We start from the raw sequence: 25,039 nt of genomic DNA, 5'->3' as shown, positions 1-25,039 counted from the left end.
ATAAAAATCCAAGGTTTTGTGGGACACCTGGGTGGCTCAGTGATTGAGTGTCTGCCTAGAGCTCAGGGTGTGATCCCAGGGTCCTGGGATCAAGTCCCACATCAGGCTCCCTGTAGGGAGCCTGCTTCTCCCTCTACCTACGTCTCTGCCTCTCTCTGTATGTCTCTCATGGATAAATAAATGATTTTTTAAAAAAAATCCAAGGTTTTGTAAGTTCTCAGCTGAGGGGATGTCATACAGCCTCCTAAGAATTTAGCATCAAGAGTCAGTTTAAGCCAGGTTTGAAATCTGGCTTTACCTAATTTTGTTCCCCAACTTTCTAGCTCTTCCTCATGCTCCAAAATTCATCTTCAGTGAGATGGTTTTGTGTGGTGGTGGCGATTTTTCTGAAGCTGATCCCAATTCCTGCCCTCCTACCCACAGAGTTAGCTGTGCCTTTTTTTTTTTTTTTTTTGAGTGCCCCACAAACTTTGGACATTTGGCACCGCTCTTACAGTGCTCAATCACATTTGTATTTTAGTTATTTTATTTACTTCTCTTTCTCCTCCATTTGTAGCTAGGGGCAGTCATGGAGGGGCAGTCGAGCAGTTTCAAGAACATGGGATATGAAGTCAGAATGCGTGGATTTGAGTGCACTTAGCTCTACCACTTCTTACGTGAATGAACTCATTAGCCTCCCTTTGCCTTAGCTTCTTCATCTGTAGAATGGGGATGAGTTCCTAAGGTTGTTGTAAGGATTAAGTGAGTAAACCAGGATAAAGTACTTAGTGCTGAGGATATAGGTAGTGATCAGTACATACATTATAGCTAATCGTTCCTTTGCATCCTTTAGGGTGCAACTAGTACATGGCAAAGAGTTCTCAGTAAATTTGGAATGAATGAATGAATAGCTTAGTCTAGGGCAAACTCATTTACTTCTCTCACCTCACATCTCTTCTAAAATGAGATTGCTAATTGAGCATCAAGGTCCCTGTTACGAAATCAGGTTCTAAAAATTGCTCGAGGTCTTCAGTGGTTGCAGGACAAGTCACTAAACAATTTCAAACTGTTGATTATATGTTTCACTGTTTGTCAGAAGGGACAAGCTAGAGCAAATCAGAATGGACACTGGAGACACCCCTGAGCTCGAAAGCATAGTCCTGGGCTTCAGACCATGCAAGTGAATACACTGTGTGCAATATTTTTCTCTCTTTTGGCTGAACTCAGGCTTCCCATAGCTGAAAGCAGATGGCACGAAGAAGCTTATGGTGTGGAAAGCCAGTTTTCCGGGTATGAAAAGAACCAAGAGAATTGGAGCACTTCAACTTCCTGCCTCTGCTAAGTAGTGATGAAGATAAAGTCCAGGAAGTGTCTTTTGGGTCTCATAGCACTCCAAAACCTCAGATTACCTGACTCAGACCAGGTCCTGGTGTTTTTTTGTTTTAAGATTTTATTTATTTATTCATGAGAGAGAGAGAGAGAGAGAGAGAGAGAGAGAGAGAGAGAGAGAGAGGCAGAGGGAGAAGCAGGCTCCATGCAGGAAGCCTGATGTGGGACTTGATCCCAGGTCTCCAGGATCACCCCCTGGGCTGAAGGCGGCACTAAACCGCTGAGAAACAACACCTCCCACCCTGGGCAGCCCACCAGGCCCTGGTGTTAAAGAACTCCTAAGGGTGAGAAACCCAGAAGGATATTAAGCAGTGATTTGTAATCATTTAGTTTTAGTGAGAAAGGTAGTGGTGTTTTCTTAACATATCACTCACTCAGAAGTTATTGTTCACAGGGTATGAACCAGGCTAATAACTGTGTATAGATGATATCTATTGTTTGTTTCAAAATTCGCTTTTGTTTTAAAAGAACGAGAAAACATAACCAAGTTAAGTCATGCTATGTTCCATCTTCTTCTGTTACCTAAGCCAAGAGAGAGCCATATCCAGACACCACTGTTCAGGAACCCAAATTCTAGACCAGTGCCAAGGAGGAAAAAGTTGTAAGTAATGGGCAGGACTTATACACATATGTATTGGCTGAGGACCCTTGGTTGAAATCTTGGCACTGCCACCTGTAGACATGCCAGGAGATCATAGATGTATCCCTTTGTCTCGCTAGACTTCACTTTCCTCATCTGTAAAATGGCAATACCTACCTTACAGGTTGTTGGAAGGATTAAAGAAAATAGTGTAACAGCACTTAAGTTGCTTGTCCAATTATAACCACAGCATTAATTGACTACCCTCACCATTTGAAACCCCAGCTTCCTGGGGGAAAAAAATAAAGCATAGTGAGGAGTTTGAAACTTCCTACAACATCTGCAGAGTCCTCAGATGAATCATGGACCTGTCCTCCGTCCCCTCTTTTGAATCTGGAGGATACTATTTCTCCCAAGTTCAGCAGGTTCCCCTGCCCAAATCCTGGTTGGTGTCTGAAAAGAAATATGTTAGGACTGTTAATCCTGAGAGAGCACTGAAGCAGTTTCCCATTACCTCTCTGCTCCTTTAAAAAATGGCAAATCTTGGTAGGAAATTGGTGGAAACAGTGCCACTGACAAATAGGAAATCCATCCAGAGTTGCTTATGCTGGTTGCCAATCCCACCCCCATAGGGTAAGTAATACTGAACATTAGATCATTTGCAAACACTGCATTCCCTTCTTCAAATTTTGAGTGTAGGTCACCTTCCTCCAGAAATCCTATTTCCTGAAACAGCTTAGATCCAGAAAAATTACTGATTGCCTGCTTTTGCCTCAAATCCTCACATCATTTTTCCCCTAGCTTTTCATTTAGATTATTTAGTTCACTGGGCAAGAAATGAACCCAGAGTTACAGATATTTTGCCTCTGAGTCTTGCACATTTTTAGTCTGCCATAAACGTTTCATCATGGAAACACTTCATTTATGTTTGTTAGCCACCAGTCAGTTCATAAAATAGCAACCATTCCTTCAAAAATCTTTGAATATTATTGAAGAAAACTAAATAGAACTCGGAGAAACTGGTGCTTTTGTTGCCTCTGGATGCTCTGTCACCACTGAGGCAACTCATTTGGTTAAGAATAAATTTACCGTTACCTGCAAAGTATTTCCTACCCCCTTGGACAACAGAAATTTTACAAAATGATTGTGCTGCCTTGACCCACATGATCCGAGTTCACCCAGTATGATCTTCCAAAAGCAAAGGCGCTGTCTCATGCCCCCTTCAGAGAGGGCCTTGGACTTTCTCAATAACAGTGCTGCTGCCCCTTTTCCAGTGACCATTTCTTGGGTGCAGCTCATGGGTATATTAATCATAGTGTGGCCTGATGGTTGAATGAGAGCCTTGACGGGAATCAACCCACATACCCACTGAGATAGATAACGTTTCTGTTGTATTCATAAAACTTCCATAGGAGGGATGTCTGGGTGGCTCAGCAGTTTAGCGCCTGCCTTTGGCCCAGGGACTGATCCTGTGGTCCTGGGATCGAGTCCCACGTCGGGCTCCCTGCATGGAGTCTGCTTCTCTCTCTGTTTGTGTCTCTGCCTCTCTGTCTGTGTCTATCATGTATAAGTAAATAAAATATTAAGAAAAAAAAACTTCCAAAGGAGAATCAGCATTCAATTACGTTTTCTTAAAGATTTTATCTATTTATTAGAGAGAGGGAGAGAGTGCATTCAGACTGGTGAGTGGAGGGATGGGGCGGGGGGAGAAGGAGAAGCAGACTCTGTGCTGAGCACAGAGTCCTATTCAGGGCTCCATCCCAAGACCCTGAGATCACAACCTGAGCGGAAACCAAGAGCCAGACTCTACACGCTCAACGGACTGAGCCACTCAGGCGTCCGTCAATTATGATTTTTAACAGCCTTTACTGAAAAACATGTTTTCCTTGTGCAAAACTTAAATCCCCACATATTGAAGCTTAAGCTCATTTCCTGGTGTTCTCTTTTTATGATCAAGGGAGAAACCTCCACCCCAGCAATCGGCTATTTCTCTCCAGGTTTTCTTGATTAAATGACCAAGCAGGTAATCAGAGGCCTTGAACTCTTGATGTTGCAGCTGCTATGGCTAATTAAATGGCAAAGAGCTGAATTCAGAGATATGATTAATACCATCAGGGTGCCCTCTGGTTTTAATGTTCATAAATTATGACTGAACAATAAAATTTTTATATGGGTTATAGGATTTTTCTTAAGGATCAGACTTCATCAGTGTGTTCCCCATTGAATTTACTTGCTTGTTCATTTGCTTTAGGAAACTCTAGAACTTATGTATTTGGAGAATGATCCCAGAGAAAGGACACGGTGAAGACCAAGCCACCATCCTAGTGCAATTGCAAGTGTAGGATTCTCTGGCTTTTCTTTCTGAATGTAAATCAAGAAAGCCAATCCATTTCTATAAAATTGGTTCTGGAGACCTTTGTTTCTGAAGCACAGTTCCCCCAAATGATCTGACTAGGAGAGACTCTTTGTCAGCTAATAAATGTGTCAGGTTGTATTCCAGAATACAGTAGTCACTCTTTCTGTCCCTGGAATTCCAGTGGGACTTTGACAAGATTTCTTTAAATTGCATTTTTCTCCCTGCTTGGAGTTAAGTGGCAAAAGCCTTTGGCAAATGGCTTTTCTCTAATCTCCTCATTTGTAGTTCTATCCCGTCGTTCCTCTGGGCTTTTGGACATAATTAGATGGACACGAAGGGTGGTACTTGCTACCTGGTCTCTTAAACACCTCCTCTCCTGCCCTACCTGGTTAATGGTGAGACCTCAGTGTTGGTTGACCTTGGTACACTTGAACCTGTCCCCCTGTCCTCCCTCTGAGCTCATCACCAGTCTTGACCTGATAACTGGTCACTGAGAGGTTCTGAGGGACCGTCTGTGAGGATGGAAAGCAAACTGGCAAGTGGCACCAATTATGTGTATCTTCACGAAGGATGGGTGTTTGAAATCTCTCATTTTCAGAGTTTCAGAAAGACGGCCAACTCCTTTCTGCTCAGATAGTACTGAGACTGCTCCTGATTAGACTGTCTGAATTCTCTCATTTTTACTCATCACAGTCACATCTGTTTGGGTTTCTGTCTCTCTCCTGGAGATGCCTCTTGAGAGCAGATCCCCTCAGCTTCTTTACAGCTCATCTGAGGCCTGCCAAAAGAGATTGGCAGAGAACGATCAGCATTCTATGCTCTGATAACTCACATAACTCTCCCTGAAAAGAATGCTAAAACCTGGTTCTCAAGTGAACCCAGGAGGAATGGAGCCAAAGAGACTTGTGGTATTTTTCTTTGGAATCCAATTTAGAGTTTATGTTCCTGTGGGGCAAGAAGGGAAAGCGAAGAGGGGGGCCATGAGGAGGGTAAGGAAAAGATAGAGCAGGAACAGGGGAATGTACCAACAAATCATAGGCTCCAGAATCAGAAAGACTTTAAAGAACATCTCATCCAGAGATTTTCAAATGCCTTGTTTTGAGCAGTGGAATCTTTCTAATTTTTTTTCTTCATAGGAAATTATACAGGGGTGCCTGGCTGGCTCAGCAGGCTGGGTGTGCGACTCTTGGTTTCAGCTCAGGTTATGATCTCAGGGTCCTGGAATGGAGCCTTTCAGCGCTTAGCAAGGAGTCTTCTTAAGATTCTCTGCCTCTGCCCCTCCTCCAGCTTGCACTTGTGCGTGAGCATGTGCGCGCTCTCTCTCTCCTCTCTCAAATAAATAAATAAGTCTTAAAACAGAAAGAAATCATAGTCAGTCCCAGTGTATAAAATAGATGAAAGCAGAGATGCTGTGGGTGAAGGAACTTACATCACCTCCACGTACTCTTAGGGCTCTGCAGAATACAATTTGAAAGCCATTAAGGTTGTCTAAAGGATGAGTTTAAGGATGGGAATACGGCAGCCCCAGCAGGAGAAATGGCATGCCCAAGGTCACACAGCCCATTAGCAGCAGAGACAGAATGAAAATATATGCCCCCTGTCACCCAGGCTAGAACTCTGTGTGACTTGAGCCGGAGAAATGAGCTAAGGGTGCTTTCCCACCGAACGTGATCAGGGAGGGAGCTCGGTGGACAGTGCACTGGGAAGAGGGGGTCTGGGAGGAGCAAAGGTGAGTGGACCCACCCAGCACAGAGCAACTGGGAGCCCTGGGCTTAAGCAGGGTGCAGTGTAAACAGGGAGGAACAAAGCAAGACAGGAGAAAAAGTCACTGTGGAAATAGGTGTCAAAGGAAGATTCTTCACCCTCCCACTCAGATGCCATCCTCCTGGTGGGGTGGCAGTGAGGCAGAAAGGCAAGGCAGAAAATGCTTTTCCAGGGTGGGCTGTGGTTCTTTCATTATGCCTTCCTAAGGTGGATGAGGTTTGGGCACAGTTCTCCTTTGAGAGTTTGAGACTTACACTCACTCTTTGAGTTGAGAAGCACCTGCGAAATATACATGGGCATTAGGAAGGGATGAGAAATATCTGTGTGATTAATGGCTAAGCTGATTGCATGGTATGATTTGGACCCAAAGTCAAATGGCTTTCCTTCCTTTTCCCCCTGGATGATTCCCCCCTCTAGTCACAGGTCTCTGGGAATTCTATTAAGGAAGGAGACAGGAGAATTCTTGTGTGGTCTGTAGGCAGACAGGCCACAGGTGCCCAGTAGAAGTTAAAAGCATGCTGAAAGGGAGTAGGAACCCCTTAAGGTTCATTCCACACCCTGAATATTTTGCCCCTGGTCAGATCTTCTGAGGCCTCTTTGGTGAGATTATTTCCCTTTATGGGAAATCAATAAATTGGGATTTGAGTCCCCTACATCCAGAGCCAAGAAACATCCTCCTCCCCTTAAGAAGCAATGTAAATCAGTCACTCGTCAATTATTTTCAACAAACTGTTTATTGAGCATCAACTATATGTGACAGGAACTGCACCAGGAGATGGGGGATCCCTGGGTGGCGCAGCGGTTTGGCGCCTGCCTTTGGCCCAGGGCGCGATCCTGGAGACTCGGGATCGAATCCCACGTCGGGCTCCCGGTGCATGGAGCCTGCTTCTCCCTCTGCCTGTGTCTCTGCCTGTGTCTCTGCCTCTCTCTCTATCTCTCGGTGACTATCGTAAATAAATAAAAAAAAAAATTAAAAAAAAAGGAGATGGGAATATAGTGGGGACCAAGACCCAGTCCCGAATTTCAAGGTGTTCCAAGTCCAGTGGGGGCCCACCAGGGTTTTTCCCTCCTGAATTAATGTCTGGAGAAGTGGGTACTGGAGTTGACTTGTGCTAAAACTCTCTTCGAAGCCCATCCTCCCTGTGCTTTCAAGAGAGCCAAAAACACAGAGTCGGCAAACCTGGGGGGAGTTTCAGCCGTTCAGGCATGATTGTCCTGTAACCCTCCGCCTCAGTCCCTGCAACCTTCACCCCAGCCTGCCTTTGCAGGCTCCTATCAGTGCTTCTGATAGGGCCACAGACATTTCCAGACTGGGGACAAGTGGAAGGGGAGGTGGCAGCAGCTTCCCCTGTGGAGCAGTGAAATCTCCAGAAGGGTCAGGTGCTACAGCTCTGATGTGTCAAGAAGCCCAAAGGAGTTTCTCCTAGTTGGGAGCTCGGGCAAGAAGAGACTGGGCTCTGGGCATTTGGTTTTGCATCTGTATCAATTCTGAAAAGATCTGGAAATGGTGGGGGTGGGGGGTCCAGTAAGGAGCATAGTGGCAGCTCCGAGACAGAGCAGCCCTACTGTTGGCAGCTTCCTTTTTGGCATTAGAAATCAAGTAAAATAGTAAAACGCTAGTGTCTGTTTGAAGATGGCGACGGGGATGGGGCATTCTCTTTGTTGCATCCTTGACCTCGAAACTCCTTTTTCTTCTCCAGATTAAAATATAGAACAGGGAAAGGACAGAACTTGTGAATAGAGTGAGGCGAGGAAAAGCCACACTGGATTCCTGAATTGAGGGAGAGATGCTGCTAGAACTGGAGGAGGAAAAAAAAAAAAAAAGACGTTAGAGGAGATTGGAGATGGGCCAGGGCTACAATAACGAGACTCTGCGCTGCGTTTCCCCAATACTGCTTTGTGCACACGACACGAGCTCCCCGGCTTGGATCCCAAACCCAAAGGAATGATTTGGGGCAAGAGGAGAAGCGGGGTTCGGACCGCACAGATTGGCCTGTAATGAAAAGTCAGCAGAAACCACTGGGTGGCAGCGTGGTGTGCGAGCGCAGCTCTGCAGTGCCCGCCGCCGCCGCCGCCGCCGCCGCCGCGAGGGCCGAACCGTCTGCGAGCCCTGGCCTCCCTCCCGAAGGGCTACAAGTGTCGCCAGGCGAAATGGCTCAGCGGGTGTGCTTGTCTGGGGGAGGGGGCGGTTGTGAGTCGCACACAGGGGCCCGGCGAACTTCCCAGGGGCTCCAGCCCGGGGCGGTGTGGCCCGCTAAGAGTCCAACTTTTCCCGATCGCCAGGCCCCGAAGTTGCAAGGACTAGTCGGAGGCTCGGAGGGGCCAGGGCGAGGGCGCGCTCCCCCGCGCGCTGCCTCCTTCCCCCCTCCCGCCGCCCGCGCTCGCGGCCTCTCTCCCGCCCGCGCCGCTCCCTCCGCCCGCCTCCCCGCTCCGGCCCCCTCCGCGCGGCACAGGGCGGGGGGTGCCGCGAAACTCCGACCCGAGCCACTTGGACTCGCAGTGTCCTCGGGGCGCAGGGGCCGAGCGCACGCAGCCGCGCCGCGCTGCCTCCGCCGCCAGTGTCGCCGCGATCCCGGCCCGGGCTGTGGCGTCGGCTCGGACCCAGGCAGCCCGCAGCCCGCGCGGGGGCCGGACCACCGCCGGAGGAGCCGGGACGGCATGCTGAGCCCCCTCCTCGGCTGACGGCCGAGCGCGGAGAAGCCCGGGCGAGCGCCGGCCAGGGAGGCGAGGGCGGCCGCGGCGCGAGACCAAGCGGACGCGCCGCGGAGGAGCGGGAGGCGGAGGCGAAGGCGAAGCCGGAGAGGGGCCGCCAAAGAAGTGGTGGTGGTGGGCGTCGTGGCCATGGCGGCGGCTATCGCCAGCTCGCTGATCCGTCAGAAGAGACAAGCCCGCGAGCGCGAGAAATCCAACGCCTGCAAGTGTGTCAGCAGCCCTAGCAAAGGCAAGACCAGCTGCGACAAAAACAAGTTAAACGTCTTTTCCCGGGTCAAACTCTTCGGCTCCAAGAAGAGGCGCAGAAGGAGACCAGGTTGGAAGGGGCGCTTGGACGGCTTTGGGGCTTTTTAAAATTTCCATACTTTACGAGCGTGGAGGGGGCTGGAGGGCGGGTATGTACGCGTAGGTGAGTTTGTCGGGGGCCCATCTGGTGCGGATGCGGCCACCTCGCCGGTGTGCGTGCGTGGGAAGCGATTGCTTTCTCGCCACGTTCCTAGCGGTAACTGGCTTGCTGCATTGCAACTGCCGTGGGACGGACGCAGAGCCCGGAGCCGCGCCGGCCCGGGGGTTTGGGGGGCGCCCTCCGCTTCGGACGCGCCGCATTTGTGCAAGCCACGGGGGGCTCTGGCACGCGTGACCCAGACGTGGCTGCCGTGCGGGGCTGTGCGCGTGGCGTGGAAACTGCCGGCGCCGAGGCAGGCAGACACCGCCGCCCGCCCTGGTGAACCCGGAGAAACCCTCCTTTGCCTTTACCCCTGCAACTCTGACCCTTCCCCCGAGCCAGCTTCCACCCCCCGAGGGACGCGGGCTTCGGCTCTCTTGGCCTTGTGTTTCTTTGATCACTTTTAAGCTTATCGGGACAGACTTGACTTGTGGTGCACCCTGGAAATATTTGCTGGAGTGCGGGGGGCGGGGGGAGTGGATTCCTAGAACCTTGGGGCAAAGAGCTTGGTGATCTGGTTAGGCTAGTGAAACTGGTTACTAAATGCTACAAAAATGCTGGATCAAGGAGAGAATTTAAACTCATCTCCAGATTGTAGGTCCTTTGGAACCTATTCGGTGAGAAGAGTAGCGCGGTGTTCCGGTGCCAGGGAAATTCACTCAGCTCTAGGTGTCAGGTTGCGTCAAGGTAAAGCTTCAGGGGAACCTGCAGCTTCTGTGGCCATCCTTCATCAAATGAATCCTTGACGCTGTTTTCTTACTTCTAACTAGATAAATAATAGAGAATTTCAGACTTATTCTTCAATTTGTGCCCTGTGTGGTTCACACGCTATGGAACGGAAACACAGACATCCATTTTCTGTTTGCTCGAAGTTTTTAGGGCGTTCGCTGTGAATTGGGCTTGTTTTAAAAAAGGCTTCAGCGGTTGCAAAGCATGATTATGTGGCCTGAATAATCACACATTATTTCGGTGCAGGTGTCTGTATTCAGTAAAACCAAATTTTGGTAGCGCGGCTGTTATTGGTAAATTTGGTGTTTTATTAAATCTATGGGGATTCATAATTGAGAATCATTGTAATTGAGGACCCATATTTTAGATCTTCAGATTTCTGATACAAAATTTGAAAATAAACGTGAACTAATTTTCTTTCCTCCCCACCAACAAAAACACTGCTCTTGCACCCATTCTCCCTAAGGTAATTTAACACGATAGAGTATGGTAACGGTTGTTTTTTTTCCCCCTTCTCCCCCCTTTTTCTGTAGCACAGCTCAGTTTTCTAAATGTGAGTCCTTTGATGGGGTTCCAGATTATTTATGCATTTTCAACATTATGATGGGAGGAGACTATTTATTCAAAGAGCAGTAATTCCGAGAGAAGTCTTTGTTAGCGTGTTTTTGGTCCCTGGTTGGCAAACCACTCTAAATTATCTTGATTATTTCTCCTTCTCCTTCCACACGCAAAGTGGCACATGGTTAAAAGGCAGAACATAACATTTGCCAACCCCTTCCGAATGCTCAATGAGATAGAGTACCACTCTGTAAGCCAAGGCACTCTCTATCAGAAACTAGCTACCACTGTCAGAAGAAGCTTTAGGGCTTGTCCCAGAGTGATGAGGTCAAAATCCTATATATATTTTTTTTCCGGTCTGGAGATTCACTCTGAAACTTGGAGTTTGTTGGCTTGTTTTCTTTCAGAGGACTCTTTAAAGTTGGGGTGTGACCTTTTACACGAAAATTTGAAACTAGAATTTTGAATTCTGCATCTTTTCAGCTACACATGCACAACTTACCAATTGATCCCAATCCTCGTTGTCTTTGCAGAGCCACAACTTAAGGGTATAGTCACCAAACTCTACAGCCGACAAGGCTACCACTTGCAGCTGCAGGCAGATGGAACCATTGATGGCACAAAAGACGAGGACAGCACTTACAGTAAGTGACTGCAGAATAAATAGCATAGCCCCAGCGTGTCTTGGCATTGTGTTTTCTTCGTTTTTCTTTTAAGCTAACAACGCTTGCGAAATTCGGACCTGAATGCAAAAAATACAGTCAACACTTGTAATCCTGTTGATGCTGGTGAACCTAAAGGAAGTTGAACGTGAAAATATGTAAAGTAGTGAACTAGAGCAGATAATGTTGACACCATCGGAAGAACAATCCAAATGTCATCTCCATGGTAATCTGGATATTATGGCTGTCCTTTGGATTTTATTACTTTTTTCCCACAGAAAATTTACTCACCCCCACACTGATCCTGAAATAGCATGCTATCTCTACTCTTAAGAACCGGTCTCATCCCAAGAGAGAGGAGTGGTTTCTTGTCATGAGAACTCATCACTACAAGCTTTCACTCCTGCACCCCTCACCCCCTCACACACACTGATAACTCTGAGACTAATTGGGATTTTAACAACTGAGATACCTCCACAGGTGGGTGAAGGGATTTCTTTTAGTGATTGATTGATTGATTGATTGATTACTGTGGTTTAAGTAAAGACCAAGTTGGGACCATAATGGTGAACCTACAAAAAGGAAACACATCAAAAATCAAGGCAGTTTTATTTCTAATTATTGAAGTAATGTGATGATGAGATGTTATATAACCTTTTTATCACATATGCTTTTATTTGTTTGAAGTAATAAAAACAAACTTGCAAATAGTGAAGCCTTCTCTTCCCTAACGACTGCTGTTTTCCTGAAATTCATAGATTTCTGCAGACCCATTAACTGTTCCATGAGGCTGAAACACCTAGTTCTCACAATTCACTCTCTATTTCCCCTAATTTATATTGCAATTCCATCAGACTTCGATAATTTCCCGGAAACATCCCCTTCATGGGCTAAGAAAACAGCTAAGGAAAGCCAGTCAGAAGGCTAACAAGTCCTCTGCAGCATTTTTAGAAATGTTGGGCTGTAGACAGCAAAGCCATAGACAGGGGTCCTCATGCTAAGTGTCAAAGGAGTTTCTCACCTTTTAAGAATGCCTCCTGGGCTGATGTCCAAGCTAGGACCTCAAGAGGAAGTCACCTTTAATTATCCTTGAAGAAAGCCCTGGTGGTACCTAGGATGAAAAACATCCATACCAGATGGGGTCTTCACTGCTTTTGCGAAATGCTGTGGTACTGTTGTGATATGAAAGTTCTACAGTGAGTATCCTAGATGTTCTTTTGTACATACTCTTCTATTTGAAAAAATTAGTCAGATGTAACTAGAGGATTTTACTGTAATCATATAACAGACAATTAATACATAATGATCAGTAATAAAACATTCCCATAAATCATATATACAAATCAGTGTTCGGGGAAGGAAATGGCAGTGGGGTGAGCCGGTCTGTTTCTTCGAAGTGCCTGGGCAAAACGGATCCAGTGGGCATTATTGAAAGCAAGTTTATGATTAGCTGCTAATGAGCACCGTCAAGTTTTCCCCCATCTGTTTCTAATGTCTTCTCTCCATTAAAATCAGAGAAAAAATTATTTGGGGGGTCCAGTGTTCACATGTGTTTTCTTGAAAAGGAAGAACTTTTTGAAATCAGACAGTGCACTTGTATTTTGTAAACAGCAGCATACCAAATGTATCAAGATCACATGGTATATAGTCATTTTAAGACATGTATACACTTGCACACTTGAATGCATGCACACAGGCAAACACATATATGTATGTAAATCAAGATTCTGTTTCCTACAGTGGAGCTTTAAATCACGTAGTAGGTTTCATTCTTCAGTTCCTATATACTCATAGCTTCTGCCTTTGTCTTATACCTGTGACTGATACGAATGGCATTTCTGTGTACTAATGATATTATAAGACCTTGAAAGAGCATAGCCTGATAAGCAGAGTCTGTTTTGAGGCAGAATGAAATAATAAGAGGTAAGTCAACCAGTGGTAAGTATTACCACAACGTGAAGCATTCAGATGAAGAGGATTTCGAAAGACATAGCAAGTCTGTGCGGCTTGACCCTACCCCAGATACCAAGTGTGGCCAGAGGCTGAGGGGACCAGCTAATCTCCCCAGTTGAGGATATTGTAGGGCATAAATCATCATGAAAGAAGAATGTTTAATGATTAAAATGATTATTAAAATGATCATCATTACAATGGAAGTCTAGCCATGTGAATTCATTCTTTTTTCCCCCCTAAAGCCAAGCAATTTTCTTGGCATTCGTTCATTTTTTTTAAATGAATAGAACAAGAATACAAGTTGTTTTTTCTTCAACTGTAACTCTTTCATTTATATAGCGTTTCCTTAATATGTATTCTGGATACCACGTTTATATTTTTCTTATATTTATTTATTTTTAGGACCTTTCATCCTTTTTTTTTTCTCATTTTGTTCAAATTGAGTTGATGATACTTGAATTCTGACATGGTAAGCAAAATCATGACAAAACAAATTCGTTCACATTTGTCCAGATATTATCTATTCCTAAAAAACATATGTTGGATATTATGCGTTTAAGCTGACCTTTGATATATTATTACAATGGTTGATGTCAGTTCAATAAAATCTCATTGTGAGCAAATCATCCGTTGTAAATTATGTATTTTCCCCCTGAAAAGGATAAGATGATAGATACTTCGTGGCAGCAGTTTTATTCTAATCTACCTTGGGTGGGATGAAGGCTATTTTCAAAGAATAGGCAACTTTCCCTTCAAATCTCCAGCCATGTTACCCGTTCATTTTGTCAAGTCTTCCCAATCTACATTAAGATACACTTCTAGTAATTGCTCCCTTTGAGAAATTGACCTTAGCCCAACGAATGAAGAAGGATGACCTCAGTAATCCTATCCAGTAAACAGTAAGTGCCAACTTGTGCACATCTCTGAGAAGATGATCCCTTCAGGGTAGAAGGAGTTTAATTAGTTTTATGTAGACACACAGAACAAACAAGAAACAAAAGCCTTTTTATTTATTAAAAGATTCTTCAAAACTTTGATGGAAATGGAAGAGATTTTAGGTGTTGAATGGATATGTTTTAGACACATGAATGAAATCAATTATTTTCTTCTCATTTTTAGAATATTTGCATCCTAATTGAAATAGTATCTTCTGTCCTTGAGGGAGTACTCCAGATTTAGAGGAACATAGGCACACAGGAAAATATTGATTCTGCCCAAGCTTACCGCTGATAACATTTCTTTGCATTCTTATCTGGAAAGGGTGCCCCTTCAGACTTTCAGCCAACCCAGTTTATAATCTATCTGGAATGTCTAAAGAAAAGAAAAGACTGGACTAGGATGACCAGGCACTGTTTACTTTTTCTGCTTTCTTCAATTTTTTTTTTTGTTTTAGGGTGCTGATTTTTGTCACAGAAATTTATGGTACATAATGAAAAATTCATGTTCTACCAGCTAGTTTGTGCCATTATTCAGGAACAGAGAATCTCAGGCGTGGATTACTGATAGTTTTTGCTTTTCTTCTACCTCATGCTATCTGATATTTGGAATTCAAGCATTTTATTGCTCATTAAAACCCACACCAGAGAGTGATTGAGGCATGTGGTGAAAATCAAATCTTTTTCTCTCTTACTTTTGTCTTTTTTTCTTTTTTGCTTGTTACAAGCTGCATTGAGAGAATTAAGGAGGTTCTGAATGTTGTGAAGAATGAGGTTCTAGAAACATTCTGAATTTCATTTATCATTCCCTGTCCTCTATTACTATGACTGAACACAGGCTGGTATTCTAGTTGTCTGGTGGTATGCAGTGGTATGGCTTTTATGCAAAACCCATATGGAAGTTTTTGTTTTCTAGATCCCAGATTTTTTTTTAAACGAGAACTTTTATATAATGGGATTGTGATCTATCACATTCCAAAAATATGATATTATCATGCTTTCACTGCACAGATTGCTATCAATACACAAATGTGTGTTGAGCACCTCTGTGAGCAAGGCATCATCAACAGAAAGAGATATATACATGACATACGCAAAAATACAGACTCCTTTCCTATGCATTGCATTGTCAAATATAGCATGAGATCCTGGCTTGCAATCTGTGCAATTACTTTCCTTTACCTCACATAACAGAAGGGCACAGCTTTTAATATGATGAGCATTGAATGAGGTGCCATCAGTGGCATGTGGTAGGAACACTTGTATTTTGAACTGTACAATATGTCCTAGCTGCTCTCTGGTAACACCCTGATTTTAAGGGAAATATACATTGTAGGCTCCCCAAGGAATATTTAGTTCTTCATTAATATTTCTCATCCACATTACCCCACCTACTGCAGCAGTGTGTGTGTGTGTGTGTGTGTGTGTGTGTGTGTGTATCAAGGTAAGAGATCTCAGAAAAGCTATTCTTACCCATATGGTGACTCTCTTATATTCTTGTTCACAGAAATGATAGCAGACCGATATATCATCTTCAGTAAACTTACACACCAAGGCAAAAATCATCAACATTGGTCTATGACTCTTGAAAGGTGCACAGGCTAGCTTCAAAAGATGTGTGGCAAGCACTACGTTTTAAAAATGTACTGTTTTATTTTTATTCACAGTGTAGGAGGGAGTAGACAGCTGGTAGGGGGAGGACGCCCACTGGTTTTCTCCAGTGAGTGGTGTGTGATTGTGAGGAGAGGCTGGGTGTAAGTTTCACGCAATCAAACCTTCAAATGGAGAAATGAAGGCCTCTTTGGTACCAGCTGGCTGCCTACTTACAACTATTTTGCTAAATAAACAAACAGACCTCTTAAGTTCATCATTTGTACTCCTATCACCTTTGTTACTAGACACTAAAAGCTAGGCACGGCCCCCCACCGCCATTCCAAACCTATCTTGGAAAATGTTGGTTCTTTAAGAAATGCTGAAATACTACTCCAGGAACACAAGACTACAAAATGACTTTTTTTTCAAGGCCTGGATTTATTTTTGGGTTGTTGCATTGGAAATAATACAGATAATTTAGATGAGGGAGTTAGACTAGTATCTTTTCTAAGATTCTAGGAATCTCTCCCCAACTGGTAGATCATAACCATTTCTGTGAATTTTAGCAGTCATCTGGGCGGGGGGAGCAGTTTAAAATAGTTCGTTGAGGATAAAGTTATTTAATATATCGACCAATTCCTGAAACTGTAGCTCTCCAAAAGCATCGGGATTCCCTACTTCCAACACTATACAAACCATGGGATTGTCTTTCATTTCCCTGGGATGTTTGACAATATGCAGCCATAGCAGAGCGCCAGTTTTGTGACTGCAAGCAGACACACAAGCATACTAAGGGGTAGAAGAGGGCCTATCTATCTGTCTATGTGTGAATATATAGACATATTTTTACCAAGCACACGTTACTTTTGGAGGGCCAGACCTGCTGGAAACAAAAGCTATGAAACTCAGAATGATAACATTATTTTCACATTCTCTTTGATTTTAGCCCTATTTAACCTCATCCCTGTGGGTCTTCGAGTGGTGGCCATCCAAGGAGTTCAGACCAAGCTGTATTTGGCAATGAACAGCGAGGGATACCTGTACACCTCGGTAAGCCTTTCACTGTGCTCGTGCTTTGACTACTCTGGTTTTCATCGGATGTGAAATAAAATATGCTGCATATATGTTATCATTGCAGATTTCTGTGATGAGGAAGAATGTTCTTGATGGAAATATCCCATCTGAAAGGACAAATTAACTTCCAGTGAAAATTATATCTATTGCTGGTTAATCATTTGAAACTAACATTTTTGGTATAAAATCAAAGAGCCACTAAACTTTTTTTGCATACGATGACACTTGGGTTATTATTTTATGTAGCGTATAATATAATGCTCTGCCTTGCTGTCTTTCTTTGCAGCTGTGGGAAGCAAAGCCATTTCTATAGCACAGCTCAACATGTGTTTATCCATGTTTACTCCTCAAGAAATCAAGGAGACCTCTTTCTCAAATTAACTGTAAGACATAAAAGACAATTCTGGAAGTGTCTCTATTTCTTATCTTCAGTTCAATTCAGTCACACTGGCTATCTCTACTCTTTTTCCATCAGGCACATTTCAGCCTCTCCATGTGTGCAAATTCCTGCTTTTCCCAAGAAATTTGTGGGCAGTGTAGATAACAATTGAGTTAGGAACCTGAGGCTGAATTCCACTTTTTAAAAATGTTTAACATTTAAATACAGGCAGAAGTGGTACAGTTATCAGGGTGAGGATTTCACTCTTCCCACTGAATGTAGTTCCCTATCACAGGAGACACCTTAATCTGTGGATAGTCTGTAATCTTCATTTGGAATTTCTTATCTTTCAAGAAAAGGCTAGGATGTGTAAAATGGAGAGAATTGCTTGTCAAGCTTCCCGCTGGAAGCTTGTCATGGAGGCTGTTCCAGTGGTTGGAGAAATCTTTTCCTCCAACTGCCAGAGTGCTTAACCTGTAAATCCTTGTGCTCTCGAGTCTGTTCCCTGAGGTTATTGCAAAGCCAGGTGTGTAGAAAGACTTTTGGCAGGCGTGGTGGAAACCATGACATAGCCCTGGTTTTCAGAGTCCAGGCTGAGAGAGAGTTGGGAGAAGAGTAAGACCACAGAGGGCCCACTCATTTGCCAAACTGGGTAGTCTGTTTCATATTTACCAGAGAAGAGTAATCACCAGCATGATCCTCTCACCCTGGTCACTAACAGCTTCCTATCAGGCCATTTCAATGGTCTTGTCAAATAAATGCAGGGGCTTTATCATGTTCAACAAATGAAAAATTTGGATTTATTGCTATATTCATGGGCTCTGCCATTTATCAATACATTGCTCTTATTATAAAGGATAGGAAAGGAGATTTGTTTTTCAGGTTTGTGTGTTAAGGTAAGAGAATTTAATAATGCAGGATTTTAACTAACATCACTTAGATCCACAGCCTACCTCAACAGGACCAGATACAAAGGTAGGTTCTTAATAAAAAGTAAATGCTTGTTTTCTGAAACTACAGTGCAGGCATGGGAAGGAAATGGAATATACAAAGCATACTTTTGAGAGGGTAAATACCAGATGGCATAGAAACTAATTATTAGCACTACTGGTCAAAGATCCAGAAGGTTGATTTTTTTAAATCTTGCAACAGTAACTGTAATTTTGGAAATAACACTTAAGTTAGAGTGCGGAAAAAGTCATGTAAGTTAGGTAATATGTCAGGTGCCCCCACTCAGAAAATTAGGGCACTCAGTATTACATTTAGGGAACTGAGATAAAAAATTTATAGCCTACCATTTAGACTGACCATTATTTTAGCAAACAGGTAAATGCCAACATGAGCTCATTTCTAAGGAAGACTTCCCAGGAGGAATCAGCATTATAGATTGATGGGCTTCCTTTCCACGCTTGGGCAAACTGATAGCAAAATGTGGGACACTTTGTATGTATTTCCCTTTAAGGAAAAGGAACCTTGAGTAAGCAAAGGAAAGAACCTTTGTTTCATTGAGGGAGGAAAGCTGTCTGATTGATAACCCTGGAGTTCATATAGGGAAAATATCCAGTTAGTCTGCTCCAGGAAAGAATCTGAATCTCCTCCAGGATATATTTTCCAGTTCTCCTTATTACTTCTCTTGGATCATGGCTTGGAATCCCTTCCCTGTGTTGATCACCCATTTCGTTATCATTTAAAGTATGGTGCCCAGACTCTGTTAGGATAGAGTCTATCTTAGTGACTTTGGCATCTTGTGGTGTTGCGACCAAAAAGCTAAAGGAAATAACCCTCATCAAAAGAGAGAGGATCAGGCCACCTGGGTGGCTCAGTCAGTTAAGTGTCTGCCTTCTGCTCCGGTCGTGATCTCGGGGTCCTGGGATTGAACCCCACATCAGGCTCCCTGCTCAGCAGGGAGTCTGTTTCTTCCTCTGCACCTCCCCCACCCCCACTCCTGCTTGTTCTCTCTCTCTCAAATAAATAAATAAAATCTTTTTAAAAAAAAAAAAGAGAGAGAGAGGATCATTCTTTACTTATATGAAACCGTGGCTCTTCTACTGCTGAACATTGTATGCAGTTTTGTGAAGTGCCACTTAGCAAAGAGAAAATGGTTTTGGACAACGACCTAAGGATGAAGCAAAAATAGGGTGATGTGGGCAAGTAAAAAAAAAAATCTATTAGAAAATGATCTCGGTGAGGCATGACTAAGGTGTGCCTTAGAGCATTTGCAGTGGCACTGGCTAAAAGGACATGCATTCATGAGCTGTTTTAGAGGTGGAATCATCAGGATTTGGTGGCTGACTGGATTTGGAGGGAAAGCAGGACCACCATGTATGGTCGAACATGTACGCTTGCCATTCACTGCCCAGATGGGAGTAAAGTAGCTTCCGGTAAAGACACTTCTTAAAATTTGCACAATGACGGGTCATGAGGGACCGTGAGGGGTGGGGGAGAGGGAAAATCCTACCTTGGGCAGTTTGATGGTGAAGCTATTAGCCAACATAGAGAATAAAGGAAAAAGCAGACCTGGGAAAGAAGATACCCAAACATAGCTTGCTATCGATACTTGAAAATATGAATGTGGAGTTTGAGAAAGATATGAGCTAGAGATAAAATGTGGGAGTTATTGCATGTAGGTGGTGGTTGATGCCATGAGAATAGTTGGGAGAATATGTAGCACAAGAAGAAAAAGAGAGTTTGTCAAGTAATATTAGGGAATATCATCATGTAGGTGGCCAGCAGCAGAAAAAGACCTAATTGTGGCAGATATCATGGTGTTACAAAAGCTAAGAGAGGAGAGAGTTTTCAGAAGAGTCAGCAATGTCAGATGCTTCCGAGAAAATAAGGAAAACAGAAACTAGGAAGAGGTCATAGGAAGGTCTTCAGTGATCTTGACAAGAACAATTCCAGTGGAGTCACGGGGACAGAAACCATGGACTGTACTGGATAACTTGAAGAGTGAATGGGAAGGGAGAAGTAGAGGCAGTAGGTATAGCATCTCCAACAGGGAGACATGAGTATTTAGAGGAGGACACAGGATGGAAGGTTCTTTGGTTAAGACACTTGAATATACCGGTCATGCGAAGGGAAAGAGCCAATATAGAGGCAGGAAGTAAAGACATGGGAAATGGGATCGTGTATGGAGTGGGGTCCCAAAGGAGTGGAGGAGACTGATGGAATTGAGTGTTTTAAGTGAAAGGATTAGGTTCACTTTGGTAAGAAGGAGGCCACCCTGACAGTAGCAGCCAAAGAGATGAGGACAGACACAAGCACCAGTGTCCTAAGCCTGCAGCTGATGGATGAGAAAGTTGAGGAATTTGTAGCCGAATGACCTGCATTCCCCCTCAATGAAATAGAATGAAAATCAGCCCCCCCTCTCCCCCGGTGAGGAGTGAAGATTGGGAACAGCCGTTTTGGGAAAGGGACATGCAGTCTACTGACCAGGGCTTCGGAGACTGCAGCTCCTGAACCCGGTCCAGCCCAGGACCTGTTTTTTGTAAATAAAGTTTTATTGGAACACAGTCACACCCGCTCACTGACTCCTTGTCTCTGACTGCTTTTGTGCTATCACAGCAGAGTTGTTGCAGAGCCCATAGGACCCACAGAGGCTAAATTATTTACTATCTTCCCCTTTACCAAAAAAAACTTTGCTGAATCCTAGTCAGACCGTGGTTCTCAGCTTAGCTACCTACTAGAATCACCAGGGGACCTTTAAAAAAAATTCTATTCTACACTCAAACTAATTACATCAGAATATTTAAAGGTGATGTCGGTGCACGACATTTTTTCTAAAACTCCCCAGCTGATGCTACCAGGTATCCTGGGTGGAACAGCACTGCTCTAGGGCCAAGACAACTGATTGCCAAATGGCACCGAGAACTGCTCCTGCCCCCACCATGAAGTCAGAAACCATGAACTCAGGCGCACTTTGGCCTTTAGCCGAAATTTCCAACGCTAATCTTGTTTTTCTGCTCTTTGAAACAAAACGACTTTACATTTCTGAAGGACTCATTCTTGAGATGAAGGAAAATGCTGATCCTTGGAAGAGCCCTCTCACTTTTTTCCCTTGTATTTCTTTCTATGCTTTTGCATTTCCGTTTGTACGACTTCAATTTCTCTGAAGTTCCATTTTATGTTTTTTTTTTTTTTTTACTGTTTCTTCCCCTCCTTTTTGCCCATTACATAAACAATACCTCTGTGTCGTTGTTGCCACAGAGATAGTAATTTATTTTCCATGATTAATCCTAGGATTCCTGCACTGCACCCTCCCCCCTCCTTTTTTTTTCTTGTTGCCACGGTGGACAGACTTGATGTAGGCTCAAGTGGCAGTGAGAAACCATCTGTGGCACAGAGAATCATAATTAGCCATTATTTCATAACATATTTACTTTTGTCGATGATAGAACTCAGGCTTTCTGGAGCTGTAAGGAAATTAATATTCATTGAGCATAGAGAACTTTGTTTATACCTTTGGCTTTTCTTTACCAATGATGAGCTGTACACAAGCTTTTGAGAGTTCCTCAAAACTTTATAGTATAAATATTTAATAACATAAAGCTGTTCATAATCCATATTTCAGAACCAGTTGAAATAAATAAATAGTAACTGCAGAAAATCAAGAGTCTTAAATGTGAAAATATTATCAATGTCCTAGTATCTGTTTTTAGTAGAGGAGTAATACCAGATACTAGAAACAGAACACAAACTCAAAGCTATACCAAAAGCACTTTATTTTGATTTTGGAATGTTCCAGAACTCAGCAGCAGCCTTTTAACCTGCCTCATTACTTCACCTCTCATCAACACCGCTTTTCCATGTCCAGAGTGCACAGTGTTGCTTGAGTTGTTCGTTGGAGTTGGGGCAATAATGTGGGGTCAAGTAGAAACCCTTTGACAAGTAAACTGTTTCCATTCACACATTCCTAGAGAGGACTTACTGGAGTGATTTTACTGCCAGGTTTATGGTCCTGGGACTACCACAGCAAATCAGATGCAAGATCAGGAAGCAGGTCTCTCTGAGAGTCAGCTTGATGCCATGGGAATGAGGCGGGCTGTGTCCCTGATCCCAGGGGCCCAGTCAGACTTGGAATCTGAACTACAGGGACAGATTTTTCCTTCTCTGCTGGAGTATTTCCAAATACCTTAAATTTACTAAGTTTCTTCTCCCATCACAGATGTTCATCTTGATTATCCAATCAAGATATTGTCTGATTTTCCACCATATAGTTCTTGCTTTTTTTTTTCCTTTGCAACTAGTAAACAACCCATCGGCAGATGCTTTGAGTAGATATCCTACTCCTTAAAAACCCAATTTTTAACATTATATTTTCAGGAATCCCAAACCTCTTTAGAAAAATATGATAAGTAATCAAAAATTTGAGAAATGACCATTGATTCTTAGCTATGTCATATAAGTTTACCAATAGGTAAACCAAGGTAGAGAAAAATGAACATTTTTTTTACAAAGTGAAGAAGCATCATAAAAAATAGGATCCAGAAGCAAAGGGTTTCTTGGGTTTAGCATTCTGGTCACTGGGCTTAAATATCAGCAAAAGGCTAGTTTATATCATTTGGGGGAATTAAAATCAGTTCTGAGGGGATCCCTGGGTGGCTCAGCAGTTTAGCACCTGCCTTCAGCCCGGGGCATGATCCTGGAGTCCTGGGATCGAGTCCCAGGTCAGGCTCCCTGCATGGAGCCTGCTTCTCCCTCTGCCTGTGTCTCTGCCCCATTCATTCTCTCTCTGGAATAAATAAATAAAATCTTAAAAAAATAAAAAATAAATAAAATCAGTTCTGATAGATGTTTGTGGGTGAGGGGCTCATTTGTGTTAAAAGGCCTCAGATGCTCAGCACACTTAGCTGTCAACTGTGAGCTTACTCTTGTGCAGACTTGTTTTGTTTCTCGTATTTCAGTATGTGACAATTTAAGGTCTAATTTTAAGTGATATGACTTCCCAGCTGTAGCCCATATTCTAATTAAGAAAGGATGTTAAAGTTTTGATGAATTCCTCGATCAATTCAGTGTGATGAATGTCCTCCAAGCAAACATTTGTAACATATAAAATGTTTGAGTTCTGTTAAATCCAAATATCAGTAAATCCATAAAATTTAACTTCTAGGGTTATGGTCATAGAGGCTTATAAATTTAATTAGAATTAAATGAAGGGCACTGGTTTAAACATGACAACTGTAATGTTTAGGGAAGTACGAATGACCCAATTATATAAGGAAATAGATTTAAAATAAACACAAACGCTATTAATATCCAGGACAGAAGAACATGATCATTATCTAATCAAAATTGATTTCTTCGATGGATTTTGCATGCAGCCAGTAGCCATCATGTAGAACTCCCCTACAGAACTAGGAGACACAAATTCTAACATGTCATTAAAAGTTTAGCTTCTTTGTATAGTTCAGTTAGAAATCCACAAAGTATTGGATTTGATTTATTTAATATAAAATTAGAAAAAGGTTGACTGAAAACTTAGGTCCCCAATTTTGGTGCCTATATCCAGCAGGCTTGTTGGATCAAATTATTTTACAGAAAGAAAAACAGAAAACAAGCCCATTTTATTTGTTAATGAATAGCTCTGCTAGCTCAAGAGCTAAATTTTATGTTTTAAAGAGGCTTTCAGATATTGGGTTGATACTATTGAGGTAGATATAATTATTGTATTGAAAAATATGCTGTATATGGTTGTATTCATCTTCAATATTCTTCAGAATACCGGTGAATCAGCATAATTTTCAAACTCAAAATACATTTCCCAAGTCACAGATTATTTCAAATGTTTAGTTCTCTTTCCATTTCGTGGAAGTTTCATTCAAATGTGAAAGAAAATCAAGCTTGGCAGTATTTGAATATGAAATTAGATAAATCTGGTTGTTTGTACCTTCACAGTCAAGTGCCTTCGCTTTATGGTCTCTGTAAAAACAGAGCCCAAACTGGTAAATTATTTAGAGTGAAGGTATAGTTTCTCAGATAGAAGAATGACTGAGGATGGTACTTTCTCAGAAATCAAAGAGACAATAGTAGTTGTAGCTAAATAGAGCGAGATTGGCTCCATATTCTGTTTTTGAGGCCAAGTTGAAAAAATCATCCAAATGAGAGGTCATGGGGCACATATTTAAAAGAGTGTCTCACGGCTTTAATTCAGAAGCTGCATTCATATTTGTAGGAAAAAAGCCAGTCTCACGGAGCTAAAGAATAAAATAACTGGCAAGAACGAAGAAGAGGAATTTTAGCAAGTATAGCCAGATGTAGGGGGGTAACCCATGAGTGCTCACACGCGTGCTTGTTCTTATGCACACACACAACACACATACACAAAGACAAATGGAAGAAGCCAGTCTTGCATTCATTGCTCTGTTGCTATTATGGGACTAGTTATTTTGGAATTCCCAAAATAAATCTGTTTTAAATATATACCCTACACTGAACATGCAATACCTTTGGAGATTGCTCTAGCAACATTCTCAGTGATGCTTACTAGCTGTATAGAACAGAGCACATGAGACCTTGTAGGGACATTTCATGCAGTTATCCAATGAGTCTCATGTCTTGGTTCAGGCAGTGCTTTTAGTCCCTCCCTTCTTACTTGTAGAACTTTAATCCACAGTGTGATGGAAAAAAACAGACGCCATCAACGCTTTTTTCTTTTTTAACCATCCTTTCCTTCATAATTAATAAAGTTGTGTTTTCAAATAGTTTACCTACCAAATCCTCTACTCATTAAGTAGTAATTGATTTCTCTCCACCCCCCTTAGTCAAAGATCAACATCTGCCAAAAACTACCTTTTTAGTAAGTTTTAAACTTATTAATAAAGATGTGTATAATAAAAAATAAAAGCAAATCATGCTATTTGTGTCAGGCCTTTTGAATATGTGAAATAAGTGACAGGGCCCCATTATAACCCTTCATGGATCCTCTCAAGTGT

General features: G+C 42.9%; 1 protein-coding gene across 5 annotated transcripts in view; it reads left to right on the top strand.

The window, feature by feature from the left end:
* FGF13 (fibroblast growth factor 13) overlaps positions 1–25,039 on the top strand; it is a 514,549-nt gene that overhangs the window by 434,398 nt on the left and 55,112 nt on the right. For 4 of the 5 annotated variants that reach the window (XM_041741581.1, XM_041741580.1, XM_041741583.1 and 1 more), the window contains 2 exons: positions 11,046–11,156; positions 16,602–16,705. In XM_041741581.1, the coding sequence (XP_041597515.1) occupies positions 11,046–11,156; positions 16,602–16,705 (215 nt within the window). Of the gene's footprint in view, positions 1–8,334; positions 9,097–11,045; positions 11,157–16,601; positions 16,706–25,039 lie in introns of those variants that run through there. The other variant, XM_041741582.1, reaches the window with a different exon arrangement.

The sequence above is a fragment of the Vulpes lagopus genome, chromosome X (genome assembly GCF_018345385.1).
Source record: "Vulpes lagopus strain Blue_001 chromosome X, ASM1834538v1, whole genome shotgun sequence".
NCBI lineage: Eukaryota > Metazoa > Chordata > Mammalia > Carnivora > Canidae > Vulpes > Vulpes lagopus.
This window is presented reverse-complemented; position numbering and strand designations above follow the sequence as displayed.